Source organism: Balaenoptera physalus (assembly GCF_965194825.1).
Source record: "Balaenoptera physalus genome assembly, contig: HAP1_SCAFFOLD_2386, whole genome shotgun sequence".
In the NCBI taxonomy this organism is placed as follows: Eukaryota; Metazoa; Chordata; class Mammalia; order Artiodactyla; family Balaenopteridae; genus Balaenoptera; species Balaenoptera physalus.
In genome coordinates this window covers 31,980-56,139 of record NW_028124421.1, presented here as the reverse complement: position 1 = coordinate 56,139, position 24,160 = coordinate 31,980, and the positions used below count along the sequence as shown (strand labels likewise).

At 53.9% G+C, this 24,160-nt stretch overlaps 3 protein-coding genes across 3 annotated transcripts; all 3 read right to left on the bottom strand.

Moving 5' to 3' along the window:
* Positions 1-590: 590 nt before the first annotated feature.
* LOC309654248 (double homeobox protein 4-like protein 4) lies at positions 591-5,821 on the bottom strand (the record flags this gene model as incomplete). The annotated part of the gene is made up of 5 exons (XM_082478828.1): positions 591-1,280; positions 1,791-1,945; positions 2,353-2,473; positions 3,888-4,042; positions 5,779-5,821. 5 exons carry the CDS (start codon positions 5,819-5,821, stop codon positions 591-593), a joined length of 1,164 nt encoding a protein of 387 aa, XP_082334954.1.
* Positions 5,822-8,899: 3,078 nt separating this feature from the next.
* On the bottom strand, positions 8,900-14,131 carry LOC309654247 (double homeobox protein 4-like protein 4; the record flags this gene model as incomplete). The annotated part of the gene is made up of 5 exons (XM_082478827.1): positions 8,900-9,589; positions 10,100-10,254; positions 10,662-10,782; positions 12,198-12,352; positions 14,089-14,131. The coding sequence occupies 5 exons, from the start codon at positions 14,129-14,131 to the stop codon at positions 8,900-8,902; spliced, it is 1,164 nt and encodes a 387-aa protein (XP_082334953.1).
* Positions 14,132-17,209: 3,078 nt separating this feature from the next.
* Positions 17,210-22,440, bottom strand: LOC309654245 (double homeobox protein 4-like protein 4; the record flags this gene model as incomplete). Its single annotated transcript, XM_082478826.1, has 5 exons — positions 17,210-17,899; positions 18,410-18,564; positions 18,972-19,092; positions 20,507-20,661; positions 22,398-22,440. 5 exons carry the CDS (start codon positions 22,438-22,440, stop codon positions 17,210-17,212), a joined length of 1,164 nt encoding a protein of 387 aa, XP_082334952.1.
* Between the last annotated feature and the right edge of the window lie 1,720 nt (positions 22,441-24,160).

The window sequence follows — 24,160 nt, the reverse complement described above, 5'->3', positions numbered from 1 at the left end:
TGTCCTTGTGTGCAAGGACGATGCCCTTGAGGAACACTTCCACACCATGCCCCCAGAAACCAAGTGAAGGCTGTCACTGAGAGACGGTTTTCGTGATTCCACTAGGGTGTGTTTGTGGCTACAAGCTACGGGACTAGACAGGGGCGTCTGGACCACCTTCCCGTGCTGTCCCAGGCCAAGGGAGGGATTTCACCTCCCCGAGGAAACGCGGGAGAATACAAAGCGACCAAAGCACAACCAAGAACTTGAACTGAGTGCCAAGATTTATTGATTGGATCAATGGAATGTCACATACAACGGGGAAATCCAGTTCAGCCTTGGGTCCTCCTCGTTGTCATTGGAAGGCTAGAGTCCCTTGAGGCTTCAGAGGTGGTGTCGCTCCTGGTGCCCATGCTTCCTGACAGTCCGTGTGGAGCACGGCATTGCTCGTAGACACAACGCAGTTGCCGTCGACAGTCTTCTTGCCTTGGTCGCCCTGCCAGACACTATCATGAGCGTTGCTTGTTCCTTCTCCTTTCTCTCGCCCGTGGCTCTGCCTCCCAGGAAAGGAGGCTTGAACGGGGCTCGGGGGAAGGTCTTCCTACCTCCCCCTAAGCCTGTGGCACTGGGGAGCCTGGCAGCATGTCGAGCAAGGCCTGGAATTCTTCCTCGCTGAGGGGGGCTTCCAGGGTTGCCGCAAGTTCCTCTTCCTCTGCGTCCGCATTCAGAAATGGGCCTGCCTTGTCCAGAATGTCCGCGTCTGACAAGAGTTCGTCCAGGAGGCTTGAAGAGCCTGGAAGGGCTGAGTGCTGGGGCTGTTGCTCCAGCTGGGGAGATGTCTCTTCACTTGAGGTTGGCTGCTGCGGCCAGAAGTGTGTCTCTGGCGGTGCAGGCGTCACGATGGCCCCCTGGGCAGGCTGCCCACTGGCGATGACAGCATGTGTCCCTTCGCCCCATGGAACTGTGGCCGGAAGAGGCTGCGGGTTCTGGCATCCCTGAAGTGCTGCCAGGCTGGGCTGGACCACGATGAACATCAACGGGTGGCCCACACAGCACCCAGAGGCAGCCCCTGGCACAAGAAAGGTGGGGGAGAAAACAGGAGTGGCCGCAGCAAAGGATTGCGTGCTCTCAGGTGCATGAGAGGGAGGATAACGATGAGAGCTGCTATGGACAGTGGGCGGGGGGCTTTGGTCCGACAGGGCAGTCACGGCTGATGTGGCATCTGGTCCTTCGGCCAGGGCATTCACAGGCCCACTAGCGCTCTGCTTTGGGTGCCGAGCTCTTCGGTTCTGGAACCATATCTAGGGAACCATATGGGGAGACAGGAACATTAGCAGCGCGACAGTCCAGATCTACTTGCCGCCGCCCCATCCCCGGCCGGCCCCGCCCCGGCCCGCCCTGCCCTGCCCTGCCCTGCCCTCCAATCTGTCAGGTCCATGGCAAGTACTGGTGGGCCTCATCTAAGGGCCATTTTACCTAGAGCTTTCGCCTTGGCTCTTGAAAATGCGGGAGGACGTCAGGGCAACACAGGACCCACCCCACCCGTCCCCACCCCTGGCTTTGAGGAGAGCCGTCATTGACCGGCTACAACCTCAGGCCCCTCTCTGGCTGCCCAGGACTTCCATTGCCCTCTCCTCTTCCGGAAAGGGATGCCTTCAGATCAGCCCCCTTAGTGTATTCGTAGGACGAAGGGAACCTCCTCCCAATCACCCCTCGCCAAGCCTACCTATATCCAGCAGCAACCCGTCACAAGGTTTAACACTCCTTCCTCGTGGGAGAACCCAAGTCCCACCCACTGGTGGAGAACTTACCTGGATTCGAGGTTCGGGAATTCCTGTCTGGTGAGCCAATTCTTCCCTGGCAGCAATAGATGGAAATCGATCCCTCTCAAAGGCTTGCACAAGGACCCTTGTTTGAGAAGGAGAGATGAAAGTCCTCTTTCGCCTGGCCTCTCTTCCCAAGCTTTCTGAAGAAGAACACACAGAGAAGAGAGGACATTCAGGACAACTGCAGCACATTCACAGCAGATGCAGTGTGTGGTATGTAGGAAGTGGTATGTCATAGATCAAGATCGATACATCGATACATCTTATTCAGTGCTATGTGAAAATGCCCCATGTGATGGAAGAAGGGATTTCTGCACATCCGGGCAGGTTCCGGACCCGAAGATTCCAAGCCTTCCCGGCCATGCAGCTCCCCACCCTCCAACAGGGCCATGATGCTCCTGTGTGGAGCAGGAATGGGGCAAGAAGCCAAGATATCATGGTTTCCTCTCTGAAGTGTTCTTGGCCCCCCACGGTCATCCACGTTCAGAGATGATTGTGTCTCAAGGGGATGCTCTGGGGAAATGCCTTTGGATTGCTGGGTACTTACCTCGAGTCAAAGCCTGAGGCGGTGGCGGCCGCAGCGGCTGCGACTGCCCTCCTTTGAAGGCATTCTCCGACAGCAATCGGCTCTGCTTCAGGCGTCTTCCCCGTTGGTTTTGAAACCAAACCTGGGTACAAAGAAAGAAAGCCTTGTCATTCAATGCTCATGCACGTACTTCCAAGATCGATTGCAGGGATGCACCATAGCACAAACGCACAAACGCGCCAGCCAGCCAGCCAGCCAGCAACAAGCCGACTAATGGAGACCCAGTACGGCCCCTCTGCCCCCAGTGTAAATATTTACGAGTCAAAGGGACTGAACTCTCACTGGCAGGTAGAATGTAGACTCCCGCTTTCACCTCTGAAGAAGTGCACCAGATTCCAGAATACACAATCTGTGTCCGTGAAAATAATCCTTCCTCTTCGAGTCACCTTACTGGTGTCCAGAGTAACGACTTGTGACACAGGAGGAGACAATGCTTGCTTTCCCACAGTCAGAATGGGATGGATAGCTACCTCTCTCTCTCTCTCTCCCCCGCCCCACCCCTCCTCATCAAAACTACCAGTTTGTCTCTGGGTCTTTTGGTCTCCGTCTACGATTCTCCGCATCTACCTGTTGACGTCTGTCTCTGTTGCCACCCGCCCGCCTGCCCACCTGCCTGCCTGCCTGCCTTCCCCTCTCTCTGTCTCTGTCCCAGGCTCTCAGGCTCAATCTCCTTTCCCTCATTTGCTCTCTTTGCCTCCCCTTTGGCACGGTCCATGCCCGATTCATGGTTCCCTGCCTCTCTTATGTCCCCACAGGCAGTACTGTCTCATAACACGCAATCATATCCATTAGCAAGTGCCCCCATGAAAACCACACTTCCCATGCTGCCTGGGAACTACTCATTGACAGTCACTTCTCAGGGACTACATGCCTCCATCACTCTTAGGTCAGGAGACTCTTATGTACCCGCTCCCCATCTTCAGAATATGTGTCCTTGTCTTCAACAGTGAAGCCGTGTGCATGCTACCTCATTCCCCGAGGCCGAACCGCAGTGTGGACCTGTGCTTGTGTGCGTGTGTGTGTGCATGTTTTTAGACGTTTCTGACGGTGGTGTGTGGAAAATGTGACACCCTGAGAAAACGTGTTCGTAGGGAAAGCCAATCAGTCTTTGGCGACGCTTTGTAAGGTCGCAGGCGAGGTGTTCCTACCTTTGGTGACTCCTCTCCAACCTGCCCAGAGAGGGAAGTCTTCAGCACGACTAGTTCCTTGGAAGCCAGCCATCAAGGGAACACCTCCCTGGCACCACCAGGCCCTCCTGCTTCCTTGGCCCCTCGCCCTTTATTCTTGACCACCCATTTGAATGGACCTCTCGCCACACAGCTCAGTCTGGCCACGTTTTCCAAAGGGAGCCACCTTCCTTGCCCAGATTCGAGTCCCTGCTGTCTGGAGCACCCAGAAGAGGAAGCCCCCAGGGCAAGGACTCCAGCTGGCGTAGGGCGACTTGCGTCTGGCCATGGACCCCGAGAGGGAGAATGGATCGAGAGACTCGGACGTACCTGAATTCTGCTTTCCGGAATGCCCAGTTCTCGTGCCAGCCGTTCTCTGGTCGTTATCCCGGGGTAGGGGTTCTGTTGAAAGAGTGCTTGCAGGGTGTCCTTCTGACTCAGCCTCAGAACCAGCCTCCTCCTTCGCGATGGCCTTGAGAGTCGGCCTGTGGGAGAGAAAAGGGGGAATGTGTCAGGGGCGAATCCATGGAGGTGCAAACCACTGGTACCGGCACAGCGCTGGTCCTTGTGCCACGTGAAAAACCTCTAAGCCAGGGGAAGACTCTGCATTTGGAACAACCGTGGGCACACCCTGAAAGCCACGCTGAGTGGGACCCTGTGGGCTCAAGCTAAGCTGAGGGTCAAGGCTATGGGGATCCCCCCACCACTCGCCAAGGATCCACAGGGCGCCATGCAAGCAGAAGGGGAAAGCCCTAGGAAAACAGGCTAACGTGACCAAAATGGGTGGAAGGATTGTCCACCTGTGGAGGCCTCAGAAAGTCTTGATGGCTCCTACCAGATTTACCTTGAACTCTAAGCTAACGAGAGGAGCCCGGCTTCTGGACTGTCATACGCACAGGGCACATCCGCTTTCACTATTTGAAAGGAAACGAGACGAAAGCCAAACGAAGCCAGACAAACACACAAGCCAACCCCCAACACAGAACGCACTAGGAGATTGTTAAGAAGACCCACATTTTTGAGATAAGGACCAACGTGGGGCCCCGTCTGATGGCGCCCGCCCACCCACACACGCACAACAGCCCAGTGTACTTCGGAAGATGAGTTTCCCTTTCCAGGCCCCAAGGTCTTGCTGACTCGCCGTGTGTGTGTGCTATTCTTTCAGTTGGGCAGCCTTGAAGGGCTGCCCCCCATCCCTGTCCTATTTGAGGTTGCGTCTTTCTGGTGGCAAGGGGATAGATGCGTGTTTGTTTCCTGCCTTCTAAGGCGGGAGACGGGCGTGATGGCCAGGGTGGATGTGGTTTCAGGCACGTCCTGCACATCCTTGAGATTTGAGTTTCCTGAACTCTCTCCAACTCTAGGACAACACCAACCCTTCTGCAAGGGCCACCCGCTCTAGCAGCTGGCAGCTGGTGACGTAGGGTCGTCTCCAGGTCTCGCCCTGGAAGGAGGCAAGGCAAGGCAAGGGTTTCGGACCACCAACGGGGACTTCCTTTAAAAGCGCCCTTCCTTCCTGCCAGCTCCAAGGAAAATCTTTGGAAAGCACTCAAGGAACGAACGTGTCACACTGCGGATTTTGCCTCTCCAGAGGCTCCTGCACTGGCTACCTTGGAGTCCAATGAGAGACAGTTCGAGTGCTCCTGGAATCTCTGTTTCCCAGGCTCTAGCTTTCAGTTGTGGTCAAAGAAAAACTCTCTTTTTCTTCTATTCTTAATACATACTGGATGTGGATTCTTTCCATGGACACCATGGAAGTTAAACCAGTTCGAATGGAACACGAAACCAAAGAGAGCAAATCCGTAACAACAGCAAGAATAGAACATGGGAAACCAACTCAAAACCCCAAACACGGTCAACCGGAAAAGAGTGTCAGTTTAGTTGGGAACGTTTTCAAACACTCGTGTTCCATTCACTGCAACCACAGGCTGGGATTTTTGGTAGAGAAGCCATTGTCAGGCAACAGGCCTACCTACTTCCATGTCGATTTCAAGAAGGAAAACAAACGAACCAGCAAACCAGAAATATGTACGTGAATTGCCCAAACCAAGGTGCATCCTTTTGCCCAACTGATTCCAGAAACATATCCCAGCATATCTGTCCGTGCCAATTAGTGGTCATTGGGAAACTTCAACCTTCGTGGTGATCAACCCTTGGGGTGGGGAGGTGCATGAGTGTATTTGGAGGACCCAACCCCAGAGCCCAGATGCTGAGGGCAACGTACCTGTGGAGGTGCTGTATGTGCCGGACGAGCTGGACGAATCCATGGTGGGAGACCCACACGGATGGCACGGAAGCTGCTGGCCAACTGCTCAGTGCTGAGAAGCTCAGGATTTATAATGGATGAGGATGCCCCGCCCCTATTTATGTAAATAGCCGCAGATGGTGGGGAACCCTTCCTTGCAAATTGAGAACCTGGAAGGAATCCCGTGAGGCAAGTGGGCGTTGGAATGGAAGGCCTGTTCGGAGGCTCCCAGGTCCCTTTGAAGCTGCCGCCCTCGTCATCCTTTCCCAGAATGCTTGGGGTCCAGTGCTCTCTCGTTTTCACACCTTTTCACATTCCACACATACTTTTGCTCTCCGTGGAATTCCCCAACTCTGAGTCCCTCACGCTTAGCTGTGTCACTGTACTTTCCAAAATGGAGAGAGAACCTGGAGCCTAGCTTTCCTCGAGTACGTTTCCCACTTCGTTCATCACCACCAGGACGTCATTGCCTCCCACTCTTAAAGCATTTCCTTGGCTGGGGTTTGAGTTCCCGATAATTCACATACTAAGCTTGACTGCTTATCTAGGGTCTACCCATGGTCGTCAACAGTTCGGGACTTTTTCAGAGGTACCCTGAAACCCACCCCCTTGCTCACATGCCATGGAGAGGGCAGAGAAAGGGGCAGGCCACACGTGTAGGTTTCACAAGCCAAGGAACTTAATTTCAGTGCTTGTCCTTGGCGTCCACAAGACGAAGTCGGTTTCACTTTCACTGGTCAACTGGCATCTGGAAGAAGGAGAAGAGAGGAAGAAGAAGAGGAGGAGGAGGAGGAGGAAGAAGAAGAAGAGGAGGAAGAAGGAGAGGGATATGAAGCAAGTTATATGATGGATGATGACACAGCTTGGTTTGAAAGGAACGCTTTGGATTCCAAATACAACCATCCCAACATTTTCGGGGCGTTTGCGCTGCAGAGAATTGAAAACTTAGAAGCAAACAAACAAAAAAAAACCACACAGAAACACAGAACCATCTCTAATGTGTTCTTTTGCCACCACGTGGATTAACATGAGGACAGTGAGCTTATTTAGAAACAGTTGGGAATTGGAGTAATTACACCACCAATTCGTGAAAATATGGCTGGGGCGTGTGTGTTTGTGTGATCTGTGTGTTTGATTTTCTGCGCCCACCCACTAAGGGCGGTTGTCAGGTAGTACCCGTGGACGGATGCCACCGGGGCTAGTAGGAGTCTGCAAGTCCCAGGAGGCCCAGGAGGATGTCCTGAGGAGGTGCAGGTCCTGGCCCCTTGTCCTCAAGTGCCAGAGATCAGAGAGGGGGGCGTGACCATCTTGTTGGATCAGGGTGGTTTTTCCCGAGAAGGTGGAAGTTTTGGCTGAGATAATCACGGAAACATGGGATTTGCTGGCTCCTCCCAGAAGGCACTGGCTTCCAGACTTGGACCGGCTCCCTCCTGGCCAATCCAGGTGGGGTAAGCTTGCTTGGGAGAGTAGAAGCTTTGATCAGCATGGCAGCCAGGACATCCTGAGAGCCCGCAGGTGTGTTTATGCACAGTCTACCAGTGGCCTCCCTGTGGACGTTCCGCTGCCCGTCCCTGGGCTCCGAGATTTCGCTGGAGCAGCCAGCATTGAACCCCCAAGATGGTAAAGCCACAGCTCCTAGCTCTAGCTAGCGTCTGTGCAAGTCCTGCCACCCACAAGGATCTCAGTGTTTCCCGGCACACTGTGACCCAGTGTTCCTCCCGCCCTCTTGAAAGCACCATCTTTTCCATAAGCTGTCTCCTCTTACCGCATCTCCAGTCATACTTGTCCTGAGGCTACCGTGGCCAGATTCTTTTCCCAGAAGCCCTATGCCAACTGTGTGCCCCTTGAAACTGACACTTCCTTTCTGCCCAACGAAAAGAAGGAGAGAGATAGAGAGAGAGAGAGAGAGGAAGAGAGAGACAGAGAGAGAGAGAGAGAGAGATACAGAGAGACAGAGAGAGAGGGCTGTATATTGCTCTAGAGCTCTGGAGAAAGGGGAGCCTAAGACAGAGGAGTGACTGGGAGGGAGCTGAGGACTAGATGTGTCTGCAGAGATATACACACTATAGAGCTAGAGACCCGGATGCAGTTGTAGCTAGAGACTCAGATACATCGGTGTATACACATTCAAGTGGCAACTCTCAGATTATTTTCCTACTTCGTGCCGCTGACACACCCGTGCTGGACATGGGGAGCACGGATTGAGCCAATGGAGAATCACTCAACACAGAGTGTACGAGGCACATGTGTTGGAAAATATTTTTGAAAGAAGCAGTGGAAGGGATCACCGGCCACAACGTTAAGATGCCACAGGCATTTGGTTTTTCATTTCCTTTGTGCATCGCTTTAGTTGTAACACGGCTTATCTTTTGAGAGGTGTGTGCGTGTAGTGTGTGGCCGTAGACAGACAATGAGAGAGAGGGAGGGACGGAGAGAGATTATTTGCCTGCATAATAAACCGGGCACAGTTGTTACTATGAACTCTGTCAATGAAAGTATTTGCATAGTTCTGTCCTTGTGTGCAAGGACGATGCCCTTGAGGAACACTTCCACACCATGCCCCCAGAAACCAAGTGAAGGCTGTCACTGAGAGACGGTTTTCGTGATTCCACTAGGGTGTGTTTGTGGCTACAAGCTACGGGACTAGACAGGGGCGTCTGGACCACCTTCCCGTGCTGTCCCAGGCCAAGGGAGGGATTTCACCTCCCCGAGGAAACGCGGGAGAATACAAAGCGACCAAAGCACAACCAAGAACTTGAACTGAGTGCCAAGATTTATTGATTGGATCAATGGAATGTCACATACAACGGGGAAATCCAGTTCAGCCTTGGGTCCTCCTCGTTGTCATTGGAAGGCTAGAGTCCCTTGAGGCTTCAGAGGTGGTGTCGCTCCTGGTGCCCATGCTTCCTGACAGTCCGTGTGGAGCACGGCATTGCTCGTAGACACAACGCAGTTGCCGTCGACAGTCTTCTTGCCTTGGTCGCCCTGCCAGACACTATCATGAGCGTTGCTTGTTCCTTCTCCTTTCTCTCGCCCGTGGCTCTGCCTCCCAGGAAAGGAGGCTTGAACGGGGCTCGGGGGAAGGTCTTCCTACCTCCCCCTAAGCCTGTGGCACTGGGGAGCCTGGCAGCATGTCGAGCAAGGCCTGGAATTCTTCCTCGCTGAGGGGGGCTTCCAGGGTTGCCGCAAGTTCCTCTTCCTCTGCGTCCGCATTCAGAAATGGGCCTGCCTTGTCCAGAATGTCCGCGTCTGACAAGAGTTCGTCCAGGAGGCTTGAAGAGCCTGGAAGGGCTGAGTGCTGGGGCTGTTGCTCCAGCTGGGGAGATGTCTCTTCACTTGAGGTTGGCTGCTGCGGCCAGAAGTGTGTCTCTGGCGGTGCAGGCGGCACGATGGCCCCCTGGGCAGGCTGCCCACTGGCGATGACAGCATGTGTCCCTTCGCCCCATGGAACTGTGGCCGGAAGAGGCTGCGGGTTCTGGCATCCCTGAAGTGCTGCCAGGCTGGGCTGGACCACGATGAACATCAACGGGTGGCCCACACAGCACCCAGAGGCAGCCCCTGGCACAAGAAAGGTGGGGGAGAAAACAGGAGTGGCCGCAGCAAAGGATTGCGTGCTCTCAGGTGCATGAGAGGGAGGATAACGATGAGAGCTGCTATGGACAGTGGGCGGGGGGCTTTGGTCCGACAGGGCAGTCACGGCTGATGTGGCATCTGGTCCTTCGGCCAGGGCATTCACAGGCCCACTAGCGCTCTGCTTTGGGTGCCGAGCTCTTCGGTTCTGGAACCATATCTAGGGAACCATATGGGGAGACAGGAACATTAGCAGCGCGACAGTCCAGATCTACTTGCCGCCGCCCCATCCCCGGCCGGCCCCGCCCCGGCCCGCCCTGCCCTGCCCTGCCCTGCCCTCCAATCTGTCAGGTCCATGGCAAGTACTGGTGGGCCTCATCTAAGGGCCATTTTACCTAGAGCTTTCGCCTTGGCTCTTGAAAATGCGGGAGGACGTCAGGGCAACACAGGACCCACCCCACCCGTCCCCACCCCTGGCTTTGAGGAGAGCCGTCATTGACCGGCTACAACCTCAGGCCCCTCTCTGGCTGCCCAGGACTTCCATTGCCCTCTCCTCTTCCGGAAAGGGATGCCTTCAGATCAGCCCCCTTAGTGTAGTCGTAGGACGAAGGGAACCTCCTCCCAATCCCCCCTCGCCAAGCCTACCTATATCCAGCAGCAACCCGTCACAAGGTTTAACACTCCTTCCTCGTGGGAGAACCCAAGTCCCACCCACTGGTGGAGAACTTACCTGGATTCGAGGTTCGGGAATTCCTGTCTGGTGAGCCAATTCTTCCCTGGCAGCAATAGATGGAAATCGATCCCTCTCAAAGGCTTGCACAAGGACCCTTGTTTGAGAAGGAGAGATGAAAGTCCTCTTTCGCCTGGCCTCTCTTCCCAAGCTTTCTGAAGAAGAACACACAGAGAAGAGAGGACATTCAGGCCAACTGCAGCACATTCACAGCAGATGCAGTGTGTGGTATGTAGGAAGTGGTATGTCATAGATCAAGATCGATACATCGATACATCTTATTCAGTGCTATGTGAAAATGCCCCATGTGATGGAAGAAGGGATTTCTGCACATCCGGGCAGGTTCCGGACCCGAAGATTCCAAGCCTTCCCGGCCATGCAGCTCCCCACCCTCCAACAGGGCCATGATGCTCCTGTGTGGAACAGGAATGGGGCAAGAAGCCAAGATATCATGGTTTCCTCTCTGAAGCGTTCTTGGCCCCCCACGGTCATCCACGTTCAGAGATGATTGTGTCTCAAGGGGATGCTCTGGGGAAATGCCTTTGGATTGCTGGGTACTTACCTCGAGTCAAAGCCTGAGGCGGTGGCGGCCGCAGCGGCTGCGACTGCCCTCCTTTGAAGGCATTCTCCGACAGCAATCGGCTCTGCTTCAGGCGTCTTCCCCGTTGGTTTTGAAACCAAACCTGGGTACAAAGAAAGAAAGCCTTGTCATTCAATGCTCATGCACGTACTTCCAAGATCGATTGCAGGGATGCACCATAGCACAAACGCACAAACGCGCCAGCCAGCCAGCCAGCCAGCAACAAGCCGACTAATGGAGACCCAGTACGGCCCCTCTGCCCCCAGTGTAAATATTTACGAGTCAAAGGGACTGAACTCTCACTGGCAGGTAGAATGTAGACTCCCGCTTTCACCTCTGAAGAAGTGCACCAGATTCCAGAATACACAATCTGTGTCCGTGAAAATAATCCTTCCTCTTCGAGTCACCTTACTGGTGTCCAGAGTAACGACTTGTGACACAGGAGGAGACAATGCTTGCTTTCCCACAGTCAGAATGGGATGGATAGCTACCTCTCTCTCTCTCTCTCTCCCCGCCCCACCCCTCCTCATCAAAACTACCAGTTTGTCTCTGGGTCTTTTGGTCTCCGTCTACGATTCTCCGCATCTACCTGTTGACGTCTGTCTCTGTTGCCACCCGCCCGCCTGCCCACCTGCCTGCCTGCCTGCCTTCCCCTCTCTCTGTCTCTGTCCCAGGCTCTCAGGCTCAATCTCCTTTCCCTCATTTGCTCTCTTTGCCTCCCCTTTGGCACGGTCCATGCCCGATTCATGGTTCCCTGCCTCTCTTATGTCCCCACAGGCAGTACTGTCTCATAACACGCAATCATATCCATTAGCAAGTGCCCCCATGAAAACCACACTTCCCATGCTGCCTGGGAACTACTCATTGACAGTCACTTCTCAGGGACTACATGCCTCCATCACTCTTAGGTCAGGAGACTCTTATGTACCCGCTCCCCATCTTCAGAATATGTGTCCTTGTCTTCAACAGTGAAGCCGTGTGCATGCTACCTCATTCCCCGAGGCCGAACCGCAGTGTGGACCTGTGCTTGTGTGCGTGTGTGTGTGCATGTTTTTAGACGTTTCTGACGGTGGTGTGTGGAAAATGTGACACCCTGAGAAAACGTGTTCGTAGGGAAAGCCAATCAGTCTTTGGCGACGCTTTGTAAGGTCGCAGGCGAGGTGTTCCTACCTTTGGTGACTCCTCTCCAACCTGCCCAGAGAGGGAAGTCTTCAGCACGACTAGTTCCTTGGAAGCCAGCCATCAAGGGAACACCTCCCTGGCACCACCAGGCCCTCCTGCTTCCTTGGCCCCTCGCCCTTTATTCTTGACCACCCATTTGAATGGACCTCTCGCCACACAGCTCAGTCTGGCCACGTTTTCCAAAGGGAGCCACCTTCCTTGCCCAGATTCGAGTCCCTGCTGTCTGGAGCACCCAGAAGAGGAAGCCCCCAGGGCAAGGACTCCAGCTGGCGTAGGGCGACTTGCGTCTGGCCATGGACCCCGAGAGGGAGAATGGATCGAGAGACTCGGACGTACCTGAATTCTGCTTTCCGGAATGCCCAGTTCTCGTGCCAGCCGTTCTCTGGTCGTTATCCCGGGGTAGGGGTTCTGTTGAAAGAGTGCTTGCAGGGTGTCCTTCTGACTCAGCCTCAGAACCAGCCTCCTCCTTCGCGATGGCCTTGAGAGTCGGCCTGTGGGAGAGAAAAGGGGGAATGTGTCAGGGGCGAATCCATGGAGGTGCAAACCACTGGTACCGGCACAGCGCTGGTCCTTGTGCCACGTGAAAAACCTCTAAGCCAGGGGAAGACTCTGCATTTGGAACAACCGTGGGCACACCCTGAAAGCCACGCTGAGTGGGACCCTGTGGGCTCAAGCTAAGCTGAGGGTCAAGGCTATGGGGATCCCCCCACCACTCGCCAAGGATCCACAGGGCGCCATGCAAGCAGAAGGGGAAAGCCCTAGGAAAACAGGCTAACGTGACCAAAATGGGTGGAAGGATTGTCCACCTGTGGAGGCCTCAGAAAGTCTTGATGGCTCCTACCAGATTTACCTTGAACTCTAAGCTAACGAGAGGAGCCCGGCTTCTGGACTGTCATACGCACAGGGCACATCCGCTTTCACTATTTGAAAGGAAACGAGACGAAAGCCAAACGAAGCCAGACAAACACACAAGCCAACCCCCAACACAGAACGCACTAGGAGATTGTTAAGAAGACCCACATTTTTGAGATAAGGACCAACGTGGGGCCCCGTCTGATGGCGCCCGCCCACCCACACACGCACAACAGCCCAGTGTACTTCGGAAGATGAGTTTCCCTTTCCAGGCCCCAAGGTCTTGCTGACTCGCCGTGTGTGTGTGCTATTCTTTCAGTTGGGCAGCCTTGAAGGGCTGCCCCCCATCCCTGTCCTATTTGAGGTTGCGTCTTTCTGGTGGCAAGGGGATAGATGCGTGTTTGTTTCCTGCCTTCTAAGGCGGGAGACGGGCGTGATGGCCAGGGTGGATGTGGTTTCAGGCACGTCCTGCACATCCTTGAGATTTGAGTTTCCTGAACTCTCTCCAACTCTAGGACAACACCAACCCTTCTGCAAGGGCCACCCGCTCTAGCAGCTGGCAGCTGGTGACGTAGGGTCGTCTCCAGGTCTCGCCCTGGAAGGAGGCAAGGCAAGGCAAGGGTTTCGGACCACCAACGGGGACTTCCTTTAAAAGCGCCCTTCCTTCCTGCCAGCTCCAAGGAAAATCTTTGGAAAGCACTCAAGGAACGAACGTGTCACACTGCGGATTTTGCCTCTCCAGAGGCTCCTGCACTGGCTACCTTGGAGTCCAATGAGAGACAGTTCGAGTGCTCCTGGAATCTCTGTTTCCCAGGCTCTAGCTTTCAGTTGTGGTCAAAGAAAAACTCTCTTTTTCTTCTATTCTTAATACATACTGGATGTGGATTCTTTCCATGGACACCATGGAAGTTAAACCAGTTCGAATGGAACACGAAACCAAAGAGAGCAAATCCGTAACAACAGCAAGAATAGAACATGGGAAACCAACTCAAAATCCCAAACACGGTCAACCGGAAAAGAGTGTCAGTTTAGTTGGGAACGTTTTCAAACACTCGTGTTCCATTCACTGCAACCACAGGCTGGGATTTTTGGTAGAGAAGCCATTGTCAGGCAACAGGCCTACCTACTTCCATGTCGATTTCAAGAAGGAAAACAAACGAACCAGCAAACCAGAAATATGTACGTGAATTGCCCAAACCAAGGTGCATCCTTTTGCCCAACTGATTCCAGAAACATATCCCAGCATATCTGTCCGTGCCAATTAGTGGTCATTGGGAAACTTCAACCTTCGTGGTGATCAACCCTTGGGGTGGGGAGGTGCATGAGTGTATTTGGAGGACCCAACCCCAGAGCCCAGATGCTGAGGGCAACGTACCTGTGGAGGTGCTGTATGTGCCGGACGAGCTGGACGAATCCATGGTGGGAGACCCACACGGATGGCACGGAAGCTGCTGGCCAACTGCTCAGTGCTGAGAAGCTCAGGATTTATAATGGATGAGGATGCCCCGCCCCTATTTATGTAAATAGCCGCAGATGGTGGGGAACCCTTCCTTGCAAATTGAGAACCTGGAAGGAATCCCGTGAGGCAAGTGGGCGTTGGAATGGAAGGCCTGTTCGGAGGCTCCCAGGTCCCTTTGAAGCTGCCGCCCTCGTCATCCTTTCCCAGAATGCTTGGGGTCCAGTGCTCTCTCGTTTTCACACCTTTTCACATTCCACACATACTTTTGCTCTCCGTGGAATTCCCCAACTCTGAGTCCCTCACGCTTAGCTGTGTCACTGTACTTTCCAAAATGGAGAGAGAACCTGGAGCCTAGCTTTCCTCGAGTACGTTTCCCACTTCGTTCATCACCACCAGGACGTCATTGCCTCCCACTCTTAAAGCATTTCCTTGGCTGGGGTTTGAGTTCCCGATAATTCACATACTAAGCTTGACTGCTTATCTAGGGTCTACCCATGGTCGTCAACAGTTCGGGACTTTTTCAGAGGTACCCTGAAACCCACCCCCTTGCTCACATGCCATGGAGAGGGCAGAGAAAGGGGCAGGCCACACGTGTAGGTTTCACAAGCCAAGGAACTTAATTTCAGTGCTTGTCCTTGGCGTCCACAAGACGAAGTCGGTTTCACTTTCACTGGTCAACTGGCATCTGGAAGAAGGAGAAGAGAGGAAGAAGAAGAGGAGGAGGAGGAGGAGGAAGAAGAAGAAGAGGAGGAAGAAGGAGAGGGATATGAAGCAAGTTATATGATGGATGATGACACAGCTTGGTTTGAAAGGAACGCTTTGGATTCCAAATACAACCATCCCAACATTTTCGGGGCGTTTGCGCTGCAGAGAATTGAAAACTTAGAAGCAAACAAACAAAAAAAAACCACACAGAAACACAGAACCATCTCTAATGTGTTCTTTTGCCACCACGTGGATTAACATGAGGACAGTGAGCTTATTTAGAAACAGTTGGGAATTGGAGTAATTACACCACCAATTCGTGAAAATATGGCTGGGGCGTGTGTGTTTGTGTGATCTGTGTGTTTGATTTTCTGCGCCCACCCACTAAGGGCGGTTGTCAGGTAGTACCCGTGGACGGATGCCACCGGGGCTAGTAGGAGTCTGCAAGTCCCAGGAGGCCCAGGAGGATGTCCTGAGGAGGTGCAGGTCCTGGCCCCTTGTCCTCAAGTGCCAGAGATCAGAGAGGGGGGCGTGACCATCTTGTTGGATCAGGGTGGTTTTTCCCGAGAAGGTGGAAGTTTTGGCTGAGATAATCACGGAAACATGGGATTTGCTGGCTCCTCCCAGAAGGCACTGGCTTCCAGACTTGGACCGGCTCCCTCCTGGCCAATCCAGGTGGGGTAAGCTTGCTTGGGAGAGTAGAAGCTTTGATCAGCATGGCAGCCAGGACATCCTGAGAGCCCGCAGGTGTGTTTATGCACAGTCTACCAGTGGCCTCCCTGTGGACGTTCCGCTGCCCGTCCCTGGGCTCCGAGATTTCGCTGGAGCAGCCAGCATTGAACCCCCAAGATGGTAAAGCCACAGCTCCTAGCTCTAGCTAGCGTCTGTGCAAGTCCTGCCACCCACAAGGATCTCAGTGTTTCCCGGCACACTGTGACCCAGTGTTCCTCCCGCCCTCTTGAAAGCACCATCTTTTCCATAAGCTGTCTCCTCTTACCGCATCTCCAGTCATACTTGTCCTGAGGCTACCGTGGCCAGATTCTTTTCCCAGAAGCCCTATGCCAACTGTGTGCCCCTTGAAACTGACACTTCCTTTCTGCCCAACGAAAAGAAGGAGAGAGATAGAGAGAGAGAGAGAGAGGAAGAGAGAGACAGAGAGAGAGAGAGAGAGAGATACAGAGAGACAGAGAGAGAGGGCTGTATATTGCTCTAGAGCTCTGGAGAAAGGGGAGCCTAAGACAGAGGAGTGACTGGGAGGGAGCTGAGGACTAGATGTGTCTGCAGAGATATACACACTATAGAGCTAGAGACCCGGATGCAGTTGTAGCTAGAGACTCAGATACATCGGTGTATACACATTCAAGTGGCAACTCTCAGATTATTTTCCTACTTCGTGCCGCTGACACACCCGTGCTGGACATGGGGAGCACGGATTGAGCCAATGGAGAATCACTCAACACAGAGTGTACGAGGCACATGTGTTGGAAAATATTTTTGAAAGAAGCAGTGGAAGGGATCACCGGCCACAACGTTAAGATGCCACAGGCATTTGGTTTTTCATTTCCTTTGTGCATCGCTTTAGTTGTAACACGGCTTATCTTTTGAGAGGTGTGTGCGTGTAGTGTGTGGCCGTAGACAGACAATGAGAGAGAGGGAGGGACGGAGAGAGATTATTTGCCTGCATAATAAACCGGGCACAGTTGTTACTATGAACTCTGTCAATGAAAGTATTTGCATAGTTCTGTCCTTGTGTGCAAGGACGATGCCCTTGAGGAACACTTCCACACCATGCCCCCAGAAACCAAGTGAAGGCTGTCACTGAGAGACGGTTTTCGTGATTCCACTAGGGTGTGTTTGTGGCTACAAGCTACGGGACTAGACAGGGGCGTCTGGACCACCTTCCCGTGCTGTCCCAGGCCAAGGGAGGGATTTCACCTCCCCGAGGAAACGCGGGAGAATACAAAGCGACCAAAGCACAACCAAGAACTTGAACTGAGTGCCAAGATTTATTGATTGGATCAATGGAATGTCACATACAACGGGGAAATCCAGTTCAGCCTTGGGTCCTCCTCGTTGTCATTGGAAGGCTAGAGTCCCTTGAGGCTTCAGAGGTGGTGTCGCTCCTGGTGCCCATGCTTCCTGACAGTCCGTGTGGAGCACGGCATTGCTCGTAGACACAACGCAGTTGCCGTCGACAGTCTTCTTGCCTTGGTCGCCCTGCCAGACACTATCATGAGCGTTGCTTGTTCCTTCTCCTTTCTCTCGCCCGTGGCTCTGCCTCCCAGGAAAGGAGGCTTGAACGGGGCTCGGGGGAAGGTCTTCCTACCTCCCCCTAAGCCTGTGGCACTGGGGAGCCTGGCAGCATGTCGAGCAAGGCCTGGAATTCTTCCTCGCTGAGGGGGGCTTCCAGGGTTGCCGCAAGTTCCTCTTCCTCTGCGTCCGCATTCAGAAATGGGCCTGCCTTGTCCAGAATGTCCGCGTCTGACAAGAGTTCGTCCAGGAGGCTTGAAGAGCCTGGAAGGGCTGAGTGCTGGGGCTGTTGCTCCAGCTGGGGAGATGTCTCTTCACTTGAGGTTGGCTGCTGCGGCCAGAAGTGTGTCTCTGGCGGTGCAGGCGGCACGATGGCCCCCTGGGCAGGCTGCCCACTGGCGATGACAGCATGTGTCCCTTCGCCCCATGGAACTGTGGCCGGAAGAGGCTGCGGGTTCTGGCATCCCTGAAGTGCTGCCAGGCTGGGCTGGACCACGATGAACATCAACGGGTGGCCCACACAGCACCCAGAGGCAGCCCCTGGCACAAGAAAGGTGGGGGAGAAAACAGGAGTGGCCGCAGCAAAGGATTGCGTGCTCTCAGGTGCATGAGAGGGAGGATAACGATGAGAGCTGCTATGGACAGTGGGCGGGGGGCTTTGGTCCGACAGGGCAGTCACGGCTGATGTGGCATCTGGTCCTTCGGCCAGGGCATTCACAGGCCCACTAGCGCTCTGCTTTGGGTGCCGAGCTCTTCGGTTCTGGAACCATATCTAGGGAACCATATGGGGAGACAGGAACATTAGCAGCGCGACAGTCCAGATCTACTTGCCGCCGCCCCATCCCCGGCCGGCCCCGCCCCGGCCCGCCCTGCCCTGCCCTGCCCTGCCCTCCAATCTGTCAGGTCCATGGCAAGTACTGGTGGGCCTCATCTAAGGGCCATTTTACCTAGAGCTTTCGCCTTGGCTCTTGAAAATGCGGGAGGACGTCAGGGCAACACAGGACCCACCCCACCCGTCCCCACCCCTGGCTTTGAGGAGAGCCGTCATTGACCGGCTACAACCTCAGGCCCCTCTCTGGCTGCCCAGGACTTCCATTGCCCTCTCCTCTTCCGGAAAGGGATGCCTTCAGATCAGCCCCCTTAGTGTAGTCGTAGGACGAAGGGAACCTCCTCCCAATCCCCCCTCGCCAAGCCTACCTATATCCAGCAGCAACCCGTCACAAGGTTTAACACTCCTTCCTCGTGGGAGAACCCAAGTCCCACCCACTGGTGGAGAACTTACCTGGATTCGAGGTTCGGGAATTCCTGTCTGGTGAGCCAATTCTTCCCTGGCAGCAATAGATGGAAATCGATCCCTCTCAAAGGCTTGCACAAGGACCCTTGTTTGAGAAGGAGAGATGAAAGTCCTCTTTCGCCTGGCCTCTCTTCCCAAGCTTTCTGAAGAAGAACACACAGAGAAGAGAGGACATTCAGGCCAACTGCAGCACATTCACAGCAGATGCAGTGTGTGGTATGTAGGAAGTGGTATGTCATAGATCAAGATCGATACATCGATACATCTTATTCAGTGCTATGTGAAAATGCCCCATGTGATGGAAGAAGGGATTTCTGCACATCCGGGCAGGTTCCGGACCCGAAGATTCCAAGCCTTCCCGGCCATGCAGCTCCCCACCCTCCAACAGGGCCATGATGCTCCTGTGTGGAACAGGAATGGGGCAAGAAGCCAAGATATCATGGTTTCCTCTCTGAAGCGTTCTTGGCCCCCCACGGTCATCCACGTTCAGAGATGATTGTGTCTCAAGGGGATGCTCTGGGGAAATGCCTTTGGATTGCTGGGTACTTACCTCGAGTCAAAGCCTGAGGCGGTGGCGGCCGCAGCGGCTGCGACTGCCCTCCTTTGAAGGCATTCTCCGACAGCAATCGGCTCTGCTTCAGGCGTCTTCCCCGTTGGTTTTGAAACCAAACCTGGGTACAAAGAAAGAAAGCCTTGTCATTCAATGCTCATGCACGTACTTCCAAGATCGATTGCAGGGATGCACCATAGCACAAACGCACAAACGCGCCAGCCAGCCAGCCAGCCAGCAACAAGCCGACTAATGGAGACCCAGTACGGCCCCTCTGCCCCCAGTGTAAATATTTACGAGTCAAAGGGACTGAACTCTCACTGGCAGGTAGAATGTAGACTCCCGCTTTCACCTCTGAAGAAGTGCACCAGATTCCAGAATACACAATCTGTGTCCGTGAAAATAATCCTTCCTCTTCGAGTCACCTTACTGGTGTCCAGAGTAACGACTTGTGACACAGGAGGAGACAATGCTTGCTTTCCCACAGTCAGAATGGGATGGATAGCTACCTCTCTCTCTCTCTCTCCCCCGCCCCACCCCTCCTCATCAAAACTACCAGTTTGTCTCTGGGTCTTTTGGTCTCCGTCTACGATTCTCCGCATCTACCTGTTGACGTCTGTCTCTGTTGCCACCCGCCCGCCTGCCCACCTGCCTGCCTGCCTGCCTTCCCCTCTCTCTGTCTCTGTCCCAGGCTCTCAGGCTCAATCTCCTTTCCCTCATTTGCTCTCTTTGCCTCCCCTTTGGCACGGTCCATGCCCGATTCATGGTTCCCTGCCTCTCTTATGTCCCCACAGGCAGTACTGTCTCATAACACGCAATCATATCCATTAGCAAGTGCCCCCATGAAAACCACACTTCCCATGCTGCCTGGGAACTACTCATTGACAGTCACTTCTCAGGGACTACATGCCTCCATCACTCTTAGGTCAGGAGACTCTTATGTACCCGCTCCCCATCTTCAGAATATGTGTCCTTGTCTTCAACAGTGAAGCCGTGTGCATGCTACCTCATTCCCCGAGGCCGAACCGCAGTGTGGACCTGTGCTTGTGTGCGTGTGTGTGTGCATGTTTTTAGACGTTTCTGACGGTGGTGTGTGGAAAATGTGACACCCTGAGAAAACGTGTTCGTAGGGAAAGCCAATCAGTCTTTGGCGACGCTTTGTAAGGTCGCAGGCGAGGTGTTCCTACCTTTGGTGACTCCTCTCCAACCTGCCCAGAGAGGGAAGTCTTCAGCACGACTAGTTCCTTGGAAGCCAGCCATCAAGGGAACACCTCCCTGGCACCACCAGGCCCTCCTGCTTCCTTGGCCCCTCGCCCTTTATTCTTGACCACCCATTTGAATGGACCTCTCGCCACACAGCTCAGTCTGGCCACGTTTTCCAAAGGGAGCCACCTTCCTTGCCCAGATTCGAGTCCCTGCTGTCTGGAGCACCCAGAAGAGGAAGCCCCCAGGGCAAGGACTCCAGCTGGCGTAGGGCGACTTGCGTCTGGCCATGGACCCCGAGAGGGAGAATGGATCGAGAGACTCGGACGTACCTGAATTCTGCTTTCCGGAATGCCCAGTTCTCGTGCCAGCCGTTCTCTGGTCGTTATCCCGGGGTAGGGGTTCTGTTGAAAGAGTGCTTGCAGGGTGTCCTTCTGACTCAGCCTCAGAACCAGCCTCCTCCTTCGCGATGGCCTTGAGAGTCGGCCTGTGGGAGAGAAAAGGGGGAATGTGTCAGGGGCGAATCCATGGAGGTGCAAACCACTGGTACCGGCACAGCGCTGGTCCTTGTGCCACGTGAAAAACCTCTAAGCCAGGGGAAGACTCTGCATTTGGAACAACCGTGGGCACACCCTGAAAGCCACGCTGAGTGGGACCCTGTGGGCTCAAGCTAAGCTGAGGGTCAAGGCTATGGGGATCCCCCCACCACTCGCCAAGGATCCACAGGGCGCCATGCAAGCAGAAGGGGAAAGCCCTAGGAAAACAGGCTAACGTGACCAAAATGGGTGGAAGGATTGTCCACCTGTGGAGGCCTCAGAAAGTCTTGATGGCTCCTACCAGATTTACCTTGAACTCTAAGCTAACGAGAGGAGCCCGGCTTCTGGACTGTCATACGCACAGGGCACATCCGCTTTCACTATTTGAAAGGAAACGAGACGAAAGCCAAACGAAGCCAGACAAACACACAAGCCAACCCCCAACACAGAACGCACTAGGAGATTGTTAAGAAGACCCACATTTTTGAGATAAGGACCAACGTGGGGCCCCGTCTGATGGCGCCCGCCCACCCACACACGCACAACAGCCCAGTGTACTTCGGAAGATGAGTTTCCCTTTCCAGGCCCCAAGGTCTTGCTGACTCGCCGTGTGTGTGTGCTATTCTTTCAGTTGGGCAGCCTTGAAGGGCTGCCCCCCATCCCTGTCCTATTTGAGGTTGCGTCTTTCTGGTGGCAAGGGGATAGATGCGTGTTTGTTTCCTGCCTTCTAAGGCGGGAGACGGGCGTGATGGCCAGGGTGGATGTGGTTTCAGGCACGTCCTGCACATCCTTGAGATTTGAGTTTCCTGAACTCTCTCCAACTCTAGGACAACACCAACCCTTCTGCAAGGGCCACCCGCTCTAGCAGCTGGCAGCTGGTGACGTAGGGTCGTCTCCAGGTCTCGCCCTGGAAGGAGGCAAGGCAAGGCAAGGGTTTCGGACCACCAACGGGGACTTCCTTTAAAAGCGCCCTTCCTTCCTGCCAGCTCCAAGGAAAATCTTTGGAAAGCACTCAAGGAACGAACGTGTCACACTGCGGATTTTGCCTCTCCAGAGGCTCCTGCACTGGCTACCTTGGAGTCCAATGAGAGACAGTTCGAGTGCTCCTGGAATCTCTGTTTCCCAGGCTCTAGCTTTCAGTTGTGGTCAAAGAAAAACTCTCTTTTTCTTCTATTCTTAATACATACTGGATGTGGATTCTTTCCATGGACACCATGGAAGTTAAACCAGTTCGAATGGAACACGAAACCAAAGAGAGCAAATCCGTAACAACAGCAAGAATAGAACATGGGAAACCAACTCAAAATCCCAAACACGGTCAACCGGAAAAGAGTGTCAGTTTAGTTGGGAACGTTTTCAAACACTCGTGTTCCATTCACTGCAACCACAGGCTGGGATTTTTGGTAGAGAAGCCATTGTCAGGCAACAGGCCTACCTACTTCCATGTCGATTTCAAGAAGGAAAACAAACGAACCAGCAAACCAGAAATATGTACGTGAATTGCCCAAACCAAGGTGCATCCTTTTGCCCAACTGATTCCAGAAACATATCCCAGCATATCTGTCCGTGCCAATTAGTGGTCATTGGGAAACTTCAACCTTCGTGGTGATCAACCCTTGGGGTGGGGAGGTGCATGAGTGTATTTGGAGGACCCAACCCCAGAGCCCAGATGCTGAGGGCAACGTACCTGTGGAGGTGCTGTATGTGCCGGACGAGCTGGACGAATCCATGGTGGGAGACCCACACGGATGGCACGGAAGCTGCTGGCCAACTGCTCAGTGCTGAGAAGCTCAGGATTTATAATGGATGAGGATGCCCCGCCCCTATTTATGTAAATAGCCGCAGATGGTGGGGAACCCTTCCTTGCAAATTGAGAACCTGGAAGGAATCCCGTGAGGCAAGTGGGCGTTGGAATGGAAGGCCTGTTCGGAGGCTCCCAGGTCCCTTTGAAGCTGCCGCCCTCGTCATCCTTTCCCAGAATGCTTGGGGTCCAGTGCTCTCTCGTTTTCACACCTTTTCACATTCCACACATACTTTTGCTCTCCGTGGAATTCCCCAACTCTGAGTCCCTCACGCTTAGCTGTGTCACTGTACTTTCCAAAATGGAGAGAGAACCTGGAGCCTAGCTTTCCTCGAGTACGTTTCCCACTTCGTTCATCACCACCAGGACGTCATTGCCTCCCACTCTTAAAGCATTTCCTTGGCTGGGGTTTGAGTTCCCGATAATTCACATACTAAGCTTGACTGCTTATCTAGGGTCTACCCATGGTCGTCAACAGTTCGGGACTTTTTCAGAGGTACCCTGAAACCCACCCCCTTGCTCACATGCCATGGAGAGGGCAGAGAAAGGGGCAGGCCACACGTGTAGGTTTCACAAGCCAAGGAACTTAATTTCAGTGCTTGTCCTTGGCGTCCACAAGACGAAGTCGGTTTCACTTTCACTGGTCAACTGGCATCTGGAAGAAGGAGAAGAGAGGAAGAAGAAGAGGAGGAGGAGGAGGAGGAAGAAGAAGAAGAGGAGGAAGAAGGAGAGGGATATGAAGCAAGTTATATGATGGATGATGACACAGCTTGGTTTGAAAGGAACGCTTTGGATTCCAAATACAACCATCCCAACATTTTCGGGGCGTTTGCGCTGCAGAGAATTGAAAACTTAGAAGCAAACAAACAAAAAAAAACCACACAGAAACACAGAACCATCTCTAATGTGTTCTTTTGCCACCACGTGGATTAACATGAGGACAGTGAGCTTATTTAGAAACAGTTGGGAATTGGAGTAATTACACCACCAATTCGTGAAAATATGGCTGGGGCGTGTGTGTTTGTGTGATCTGTGTGTTTGATTTTCTGCGCCCACCCACTAAGGGCGGTTGTCAGGTAGTACCCGTGGACGGATGCCACCGGGGCTAGTAGGAGTCTGCAAGTCCCAGGAGGCCCAGGAGGATGTCCTGAGGAGGTGCAGGTCCTGGCCCCTTGTCCTCAAGTGCCAGAGATCAGAGAGGGGGGCGTGACCATCTTGTTGGATCAGGGTGGTTTTTCCCGAGAAGGTGGAAGTTTTGGCTGAGATAATCACGGAAACATGGGATTTGCTGGCTCCTCCCAGAAGGCACTGGCTTCCAGACTTGGACCGGCTCCCTCCTGGCCAATCCAGGTGGGGTAAGCTTGCTTGGGAGAGTAGAAGCTTTGATCAGCATGGCAGCCAGGACATCCTGAGAGCCCGCAGGTGTGTTTATGCACAGTCTACCAGTGGCCTCCCTGTGGACGTTCCGCTGCCCGTCCCTGGGCTCCGAGATTTCGCTGGAGCAGCCAGCATTGAACCCCCAAGATGGTAAAGCCACAGCTCCTAGCTCTAGCTAGCGTCTGTGCAAGTCCTGCCACCCACAAGGATCTCAGTGTTTCCCGGCACACTGTGACCCAGTGTTCCTCCCGCCCTCTTGAAAGCACCATCTT